This window comes from Chelon labrosus (assembly GCF_963514085.1).
Source record: "Chelon labrosus genome assembly, chromosome: 19".
Taxonomy (NCBI): domain Eukaryota; kingdom Metazoa; phylum Chordata; class Actinopteri; order Mugiliformes; family Mugilidae; genus Chelon; species Chelon labrosus.
This window is the reverse complement of record NC_140352.1, coordinates 11619654-11629380: the sequence shown is the minus strand read 5'-3', so window position 1 is coordinate 11629380 and position 9727 is coordinate 11619654. Positions and strand designations below refer to the sequence as shown.

The window sequence follows — 9727 nt, the reverse complement described above, 5'->3', positions numbered from 1 at the left end:
ACTTTCGTCACTAAATAAATATAAATAAATATATTTAACACCTTTGCATGATTTTGTTGTTTCAATTTCAAAATGAGTAACAATAAACTCATATAAATACTGAACTTTACCATTGGTGACTGCTATAATTAAATCCTAACAACTTTTTTATTAAATATTTTATCCATAGTGATATTTTTGACATTTTTAAATTGGGTTTAAAATACTTAATCATTCATAATAATCATTTATAATTTTACGGTATATATTGATTTTCCACTTTATGTGTATTCGGAAAGTCTTCGGAAAATCTGCGTGGTCAGTCGGAACCTTTTGAGGGTGGGACGCGCTTCCGGAGGCTGTCAGCTGTGAGCACCGCATCAACTGCAATGAGTTTTGAGTGGCCCTGGCAATATAATTTCCCACCGTTCTTTACGTGAGTCAACTTATAACGAGACACGTTTTTAAAAACAAGCTTTCTGAACATGTTCATCAGCTCTCGGCGTTTTACGTGTTTCTGAAGAGAGCTGCGTTGATTTGCGAGCTAGCATCACGTTAGCAAGCTAACTGGCTAAGCGGAACAGATTGCTAGGGAAGTGGATTTACTCTTGTATTGCTAAAGTTTATTTAACTGCTCGGTTTAGTTTAGTTCCTCGTCTCATTATAGCTCGACTTTATGCGAATATATAAAACCAACAACATATAAGAAAAACACTTTGTGTGTTTTAGTTTAAAGGGCAAAAAAACCCACAATGTAGCTGTTAGCTTTAGCCAGGTGTTTTGATAGTGCAGCTAACTGCTTTAAATTAGTTGACACATTAACTCCACACTGTGTTTGGCCAGTACTTCTTTTTCTTTGTACTTGATCTTCTAATATTCAGGTTTCGGTGTAACGCTATCTCACCTCAGTGGTGAAACTCCTGATGGAAAAACAAATTTAACATAGATACAGCAAGTAAACAGGATCTATGCAGTAGTTTCCTAAGCACTGATATCGAGTCTTGACTGAGTGTTTTGTGCTGTAGGTAGATTACTTTGCAGTGGCAACCATTTAAAGTTACTGACTGTGCTGCACACAGATAAGGGCTTTTCTCAGAGCTCTTCATATTTCAGCAGGAATGGCTGCTGTAAATCTGTGCTAATGTGTGATAAGTCTTATCTCCTGCGGTCCCCTTTCTTCAGAAACGCTGGTGAAATTGTTATTAATTGCATCCCGACAGAACATAATGTATCACAGCACAGGTGATCAGTAACTTGTACGCCTATGCAAGCTTTCTGATATTAAAATAAGACGCTCTGTGACTTGTGGTTTGGGGGTGTTTGTCAGGCTTTGAGCTTGTCACATTAGTCTGTGGAGCATCAGATTCCAGTCAATTAAACTATGACGGTTGTAACTCGCAGTTAACAAATATGTTTGCTTTATAACAATGGATGTTATTTTTATTCCAACAATCCAACACAGTGACGGACACTGTCCAGAGTCTTATCCAGAAGAGCCTCAAAGGAACTAAATGCACAAAAAAATACGCTGTGTTGCAAACTATCCAGCGTGGTCGGCCTTTGGTGATGGGGAGGAGGGTTCTCTGTATCAGCAGTGTGCTTGGCCAGCAAGTGGTATTTGATACTCAACACACTCCGGGGTAACTCAGTTCACAGCCGCCGCGAATGCAAATAACTTTGTCCTTGTCGGGAGAATTTCTGGCAAGGCTGTGAACTCGGCGCTTGACTTTTCTTTATCCATTTCTGCTCAAATAGGTTTGTTACTGCTTGACACCGACAGCATTTCTGCTGCTGCTGCATCCTCTCCAGATTTCCCAAACTAAAGGTCTGGTCTGGCTGTTAATCAAAAGAGATCCAATGAATTAAAGGCTTAAAAATCATCCGTATCAGAAGATAACTCACAATCATACATGTTGATATGTTACAGGCATAATTAACATGAATATAAACAAATAAACTCCAACTATTGAAGAAACTGAATGAAATATAACTAACATACCATGAATACCACATGACATTTGAATTAAAAACATTACATAATGGCTTTAATTAGATTTCCTTACATCATAAACAGGTTCAAATGTCTTCTTAAATCTTTTTTTAGAGGAGGAGGAGAGAACATACTTGTCCCTTTTTCACGTGCACTAAATGTACAGACGTGTGGAGTCGTGCCAGGTGTGTAAATCTTTCCCTGATCTCTCTTTGGGCAGGCTACAGCCCAATGCTGACACAAGGCAGAAACAGCTGGCGGCGTGGTGTTCCCTGGCCCTGTCCTACTGCCGGCATCACAAGCTCTACACCCTGGACGTCATGGAGGCTCAGGAAAGCCCCGTGTTCAACAACAAGAAGATAGAACGTATCCTTTATGTGCACATCTGGATCGGTCGAAGCCGAGGCGCTTGATCCAAGATGCTCTCATTGACTGTTTATTGGACATCACCTTGTTTTCTCACATGCTGAACTTGTTAAAAGAAGATTGGCGTGAAGAGCTCATTGCCTTTCTTTTTTATTGGGACATAAAATTTCCCCCACAGGATATTAGTATTGGTATAATTTAGACGCAACAGGTTTTAAAAGCTTTTTAGGACAGTACCACCTCTCTTCCTCTCTTGCTCCCCTGGTTTGATTAATTTTTAGTCATTTATTTATTGTTTTTCTCTTTGTTCAACCTGTCCTGTATGTTTTTAACATTTCCTTACACTTCCGTTCACCCTTAACGGAATTCCAGGAAAACTATCCATGGAAGCAATCCAAGTTGTTTTTGAGGAACTGAGGAAAAAAGGTAAATTCTGTTCTGTTCGCACGTTCAGATTAAGATTAAGAACACTATCTCATTTGTGTCACCGCTCGGTTCAGCAGTAATTAACTTTTTTCCTATCACTGTCCGCGATGTCTGACCTCAGGCAACCTTGAATGGCTGGACAAAAACAAGTCTCGGTGTTTAGTCATGTGGAGACGACCGGAGGAGTGGGGCAAGTTAATATACCAGTGGGTGAGTCATCAAACGGTCACAGACTGTACATTCTTGTTTATTTGTGGGGCCGATACAGGATGAAGTGGAAGGAAGAAAGTGTTATTTATAGCACTAAGTAACAATGATCGTATTAAAAGATCATCACGCCACGATAGCTATCAATAGGTACCTTCGGTGTCTAGTATTAGCAACAAAAGGGATTTACTGGGATTTAAATAACTGGGTACGGTCAGTTTTCTTCACTTAGACTTCAGACAGAGAAGTATCACTGTGGCAGCAGAACATCATAATCATAGGACAGATCATTGGGAACGTTGCATCCTGTACTCAAAAAAATTCTGCTTCAAAGTCTGACTGAAGTTTCCACCTCTGAACATTTTATTATGTATGAAATTCACTCTGTTAGGAAGTGTTGCGTATTTTATCACTGCTAGTCTCAAATTAATAAAGTGAAGCTGTCAGTTTGAGCCCAGTTCTTTGGCAGAAATGTAAATACTGACCTGCTTTATATAATCCCTGACTGTACATTGTGTAATAACTGGATTTCTAGCAGATAATAGTTATGTAGGTGGAGGCACAGACATTTCCAGGATATCTGTAAATAAAAGTACGCACTTTATGAAACGGGTCGCGTTAAAAAGCAGGTAGAGTACGATTAATAATCAAATGAACACACTTAGAACTTGGTAACGAGTAGAGCCTGCACAGCTTCTGCACACCCCGTACCCAACCTACACGACGCAGCTATTAATATCTCATCCATAAAGTTTGATCGCTGACTGACGAGGACAGTAGACGTCTGATGTAATGCTCTCCCCACACTCTCGGGCCCGAGTGTGCTTCTCAAATATCAAATCTCGAATTTTATAATTTTAACATCTGAGCAGGGTGTTCTTTGACGTTTATGCTTGCGTGATATTCTGCGCTTGGTCAAGAAATCCCAGGAAAACCACGAGTTATTTAAGTCCACACACAAAGCATGATGTAGCGCATCGCTCCTAAAATATATATTGTATAGTCAGGAACTAATAGATAGATAGATATCTTATTAATCCAGAGGATATATAAAGTATCTATTATTAAATTTGAACAAAAACATAGAAAATGCTTTGACGTGTGAGTCTGAGATCGGTAATATACCATGATTCATGTCTCATGAAACTTAAGTTATAATAGAGAGCACCTTCCAAAACTAAACAAAAACGATTTCAAACACTATAATTCTTCTTAACTTAATCTCTCTAGTAGCCTAAAGCGAGTGTGTGACCATTATTCTGTTTTCCAACGTTTTAGGTTTCCAAAAACGGCATGGTCAACTCTGTGTTTACACTTTATGAGCTGTCCAATGGTGACGACGCAGAAGGCGAAGGTATGCTAGCACTCAAGGCCTTTTAGGCTGATTGATTAATGCATTGTTATTGTTGTTGTTGCTGTTTCAGATGTTTTATTCTTTGAATTCGCTCATTTAAAGCACATATTGTATTATTTAAATTTCCAGTTCCAGTACTGGTTAGTTTCTGTTGTGTTTTTCTCATTTCAGTCTTTTATTTTCTTGCTCTGCTGTCGTGTGTGTTTCTTTCTGTTTTTTATTTTTTTGTTTTTTTTGGCGTGATTATGTGAAATGTTTCTCTTGTCTCGGTTTTCTCTTGTAAAGTATGTTGTAATCTCATAAAAGGTGCTGTATGCTGTGGAGCTGAAACGTTACGACCGCTCTTGCATAATAATTTGGTTCTTGGGAGCGTTACCGAAGCGGCTCCACTCCACCGTGGTATTTTACAAACCTCTAGACGGTGCTCTTTGCAGCTGATCCTAATCCTACGAGCCTTGTCGTTTCAGAGATGTGCTCACTGAGCCGTCTGGCCGTAATGTCACTCGCATCCAACGCGCTAACTGTGCCTGCATTAACACGGACACTGGTGGTGTTCTACTAATAATCTTAAAGAAAATGCCGCCTCAGTCTGAGCAGACTGGTCTGATCAGACTGAGGCGGTGTCGGCGTTTTGATCGTTCTGTAAACAAACATCAGGCGACGGGTTTCTAGGAGGGTCAGAAACACGGAGGAAACAAAACAATCAGTTGGTAAAAACAAGTGTCTGCCAAGAAGAACAAAAGTCAATCCATGTGGGCAGCAACGTTGAAAACGTGGCTCCGGCTTAGTTATTTTCTTCTACCGAATAAATTCAATGCATTTGGAGAAAACTTCTGCTTCACTTTGTCTAAAAAGTTATATTCTGATTGATGTTTTGAGGCATTTAAACACATGTTTATTATCAGAACCTTTAATTTTAATTGGGTTAAAGAAATCTTGTCCATGCAAACCTAGCATTTGTTTAATACCTTTCAGACCTTGACATTTTCATTTATTATAGCAGAGTCATTAATATTCCCTTTAACTGAGTGGTCGTAGTGTTTTGGCTTATCTGTGCATAAATAAAGTTTATTCTCACTGTTCCCATCCTGTTAATCCTTTTCCTCCAGAGTTCCATGGCCTGGAAGACTGGATGCTGCTGCGCTCGTTGCAGGCTTTACAAACAGAAGGCAAGGCAGAGATCATCACCATGGACGATGGGAAAGGCGTCAAGTTCTTCTGAAACGGTGCTGGAGTCACACTCACTCTGTCTGGGAGCCCTCATACTCTACCTTTACAGGCAAATTTTAAGATTTAGCCGTTGGAGGCTGCACCTCAACGCCCAGCCCAGTGGACGCCGGTCCTGTAAATGTCGTTGCCTTTCGGTTCAAAGCCTACTCTTATCGGAAGAGAACCAATATCATTTCCAGAGTGTTTTGGGGGAAAATAAGCATTTGAGGTGACACAGGTGACGTTTGTTGCCATTTAAACATGCAATGCGTCTTATCAGGGGACTAAATACTATAATGTCTGAATACTTTTAGGGAAAACCTTTCCCTGCTGGCTGTAACTTTACTCTTTCTTTACTGTACATGCGACTAGTTTTATTCCCCTTTTCTCTATTAACAAATTCTGTATAATTAGCTACGGACATTTACTCTGCTGTTGTTCGTCTGACATCCCAAAGAGAGAAATCCCAGAACACAACACCAGAGGGACTTTTTATTTTGAGAGTAAATGCTTCCAGAAGAGGAACACAACAGAGACTTGGGGCCAGTCCCGGCTCAACTCGGCTAGAGTGTAATAATAGTGGACTTAATGTACAGATTGCTGTCATCCTATTATTGTGCAGTAGCTACTGTGACACTCCTGTTATCAGTCTGTCTATATTCAACCTCTTTTTTTTTTTTTTTCATATCCTGTAGGAAAATAAATTAGAAATTTCTTAAACACTGTTTGCCTGTTCTTTTCTCTAAATCGAGTCGCGATCTTAGATGTGTGGGAAAAACATTAAACGCAAACCGCAGTGTGCAGACGTGCGGAGTCAAACCGCAGTGATGGAGCTCTTCTTTCAGGCTGCAGCTGTACTGGATGGTCCCCTCACATCATGTGCTGTGTGTTCCCGCCTGCGGGGATGATACAGCTCAAGGGAATCGTGTGTGTGTGTGTTTGCTGATAAAAACCCTGTATGTGCACTTGTGGGGCAGGTGGGGCTCAGTGTGGCCTTGGCTGATAATGGTGTCCTGCAGAAAGCTCTCCGTGGTGTGGCCCCCCCTGCAGGCCAGGCGCGCACAGCTCACCCCGTCTCCCCCCTATGGCCGTCACGTCTCTTGTCATTCAGGCTAATCAAATGACCACAGTAGTGAAATGACGCATCAGCTGGATCTTAATTCAGAGAAGCTGGAGGAGGAGTTAATCAATGAAGTGCCTCTAAGGAGAGGAGACATCATGTCCTTCTGCTCTTGAAAAATGGCACCAATCTAAATTATTGCACTTATTTCTTTGGACAGCAGTTGGGCTTAGCAAATCAAAACCGAAAACACTAATAACATCTGCGGTTTTAAAGGGGTACTAGTAGGAAAACACTCCTCTAATCATAATGTAATTACTCCCTCTGGATAGCCCTATTAGCGCGTCAAAGCTGCGAGGGGCGGAGTCGGGAGCGCGCACCGAGAGCGCACAGGACGCACAACCCCTCCAGAGCTTTGTTGATATTGGCAGCTCCGTCCTTTCACTGGAGGTTATGGCTAAAGACTTTGCAAAGGCAAGAGGCAGCAGCGCGAGAAATTGGATGGGAACTATGCGCTAGTGTGCCGCTTACACGGAGTGTTTTTCTTTCACAGTGTCCACGATGATGAGTAAGTTACGTTTTCTTACTTTTCTTTAGTTTGTAATTCTTAAAATACTGTTTTCTTTTCTACGGTTGGCTACAACTACAGGTATTGGCAGCTCACATGATCCAGTTTGACATGTTTGATTGTGTCTTCTTGTTATAACCTGTGTTATTTTTTGATCAGCCCCTTTTTTTTTTAACAAAAAGCCCGTTGACAGCATTGACATCACGGAAAAGTAACTGTAACGGTACTCTATTGTCCTAATGTCATCCACTTTTAGGCTCTAAGTCAGGAAGGCGCTGAACCTGCCACAATGTCTCATGCACAGGTTGAGATACCAGGACGCGGTTTCCCAGGACTCTCTATGGATATGACCGACGACTGCTTATCCCGGGTGCCATCCGTGCTGAGGACGCACGGCTTGGGCGCACGGAGAAACTCTTACGGGCTGCAGAAAATTAGCATGGACATTGATTCGCCTCTGTACAGCGGCGTCCTTTCCAAAGCCCTGTCCTGGTCAGCTGAGAATATCCCGACACTGACCGAGTCCAGAGCGGAGGACGAAAAGACCGACGAGACTCCGTCGCCGTCCCAGTCTCCCGTTTCCAGCCCGGGGACCAGCACCAACACGCCTCCGTGCAGCCAGAAGCCCGACGCCGGGTCCCTCGGTGGGAACTGGGAACCCGTGCCGAGGACCAGCGGCCAGGAAGCCAGCTCGGACTCCGAAAGCGAACTTCAAAACAGGCAGCACAAGATCCTGTCTCGCATCACGTTTGACACTCAGTGGGAGCAGGAAGAGAAAGAGGATGCGGAGACCAAAGCGGTGGCAACCTCTCCCGATGGGAGGTATCTCAAATTCAACATAGAGATTGGAAGGGGATCTTTCAAGACAGTCTATAAAGGGCTGGACACTGAGACCACGGTGGAGGTGGCATGGTGTGAGCTACAGGTAGGATGGCTTGCTCTTATAATTCACTGTACATCAAAATCTGATAAAGGGCCAATTTAATTTGCATTAAAAGGTGCACACTGACACATTACACCTTCAGTTACACTGGATCTTATCTTTCTTCTTACCCACAGCAACAAACCTAGGTCAGACTGATACTTTCCCTACTTTCCTCCCCCACTCAGCACTAATGCTCCCCTCTGGGCATCGGGGTTGATGTGAGGCAGCTAATCTACTCCATATTATTCCTCGCTGACCTTGAGTCGGACTGTGTCAAGCCCTCGCATGGTCACCTGTTAGCAGTCAGCTCCGACTGAACCACTCTGCCCGCCGTGATCCCCTCTAATCTCTGTTTTTATTAACAACCAGTGACACCAAGGCTCTCCGAACGCCTCACGTGCAAACTTAGGAACAGCCGAGACACAATGGATCAATGTGCAGCTCGGATTTGGTGCCGTCTGAGAATGGCCCTCAAACGTGTGTCCATCCTGCGAGGTGGGACTCGTGGGATCGTGCTCGGCCTCGAGGGGCGTCCGTGCTCACGTGTAACATGTAAACACAGGTCGCTGTAAAATGACAGAGGTGTCAGTGTTTTTTAATGCCACAGCGTTTGGCACGAAGGCAATAAACAGACTGTGCAACAGCTGCCAGCTCTCTTGCCTACACGGTTTGATGGCACAGCGGTGGATTTAAAGATTTAAGCATTAAGTCCACCCCTTAACGTTTGCCGTTGTGTGTGACGTGCATCGGTATCTGGCAGCCAGCTGAGATGCCAGAGTTGTGCCCTCATAACCTCTAGACGTGGAATTAAACCCTGTGCCACTGACATTGACCCACATGCTCGCTGAATCGCTTATTTTATCAGTCAGAGCTCAAATGCTTGTCGACTTTGTTTCAAAACATAGCTGCGCATAAAAATAGAAACTGCACAAAGCCGGGGTTGCATTTAAAGACGAGCAGAAAGCATCAGACTGCAGACATTCAGGGATTACACCGAGGGGGTGGGGGGAAGTGAATCCGCCCTCAAGGCTCAAGCTCCAGACTTCTGCTTCAGGAGCCCACCTGTCAGATCACACAACAGGTGTCCGTTCGCGGGAGTCACTCCCAGGCTCCTCCGAGAGGCACAGATGTCCCTCTACCTGCTCCAACACAGTCATTATTGTTGGACACCCTCCCCCCGATCAAACACAAGCAGGGGGTCCGTGACTATTTCTGGTCTGACTTTTAAAGCGTCCCCCTGCTTTTAACTTGGTGTGGAAAAGCGCTAGCTGCACATTTTTTGTGGCTGCTCTGTGGCCACGAGCCATGCTGGAAACAAGCATGTTATTTCATCTCTTTACTTAAGACATGAGCCCAGTTAAGCTCCTTAATCACTCCTAATAAGCTTAAAGGTGGCCATTGTTGATATGGTTACTGTTGTGATAAGTTAACCTCAAAGAGACAGACTCAGCGGCAGTCGCATTTCTTCGCCGAAATCCCCTCCCCGTCCTCCCCGTGTGCCCCTGACGCTTAAACGTTAAAGCTGGCTGTTGTCGGCTAAACACAATCGCTCCTCTAGTGTTGACGGAGCAGCAGTCGAAGGTGCGTCATTACAAGTCAGGTAGAAAGGCCTTAAGCTCTTTTAAATATGTATTACAGAGCCT

At 43.4% G+C, this 9727-nt stretch overlaps 2 protein-coding genes across 4 annotated transcripts in view; both read left to right on the top strand.

Moving 5' to 3' along the window:
- Positions 1 to 324: 324 nt before the first annotated feature.
- On the top strand, positions 325 to 5693 carry vps25 (vacuolar protein sorting 25 homolog). Its single transcript, XM_084568224.1, has 6 exons — positions 325 to 415; positions 2190 to 2335; positions 2708 to 2761; positions 2883 to 2971; positions 4247 to 4322; positions 5432 to 5693. The coding sequence occupies exons 1-6, from the start codon at positions 369 to 371 to the stop codon at positions 5542 to 5544; spliced, it is 525 nt and encodes a 174-aa protein (XP_084424350.1). The 5' UTR covers positions 325 to 368; the 3' UTR covers positions 5545 to 5693.
- Positions 5694 to 6680: 987 nt separating this feature from the next.
- Positions 6681 to 9727, top strand: part of wnk4a (WNK lysine deficient protein kinase 4a) — a 39195-nt gene continuing 36148 nt past the window's right edge. For 2 of the 3 annotated variants that reach the window (XM_084567983.1, XM_084567981.1), the window contains exons 1-2: positions 6681 to 7159; positions 7416 to 8084. In XM_084567983.1, coding sequence (XP_084424109.1) covers positions 7449 to 8084 — 636 coding nt within the window. In that variant the 5' untranslated portion in view covers positions 6681 to 7159; positions 7416 to 7448. The remainder of the gene's footprint in view (positions 7160 to 7415; positions 8085 to 9727) is intronic. The other variant, XM_084567982.1, reaches the window with a different exon arrangement.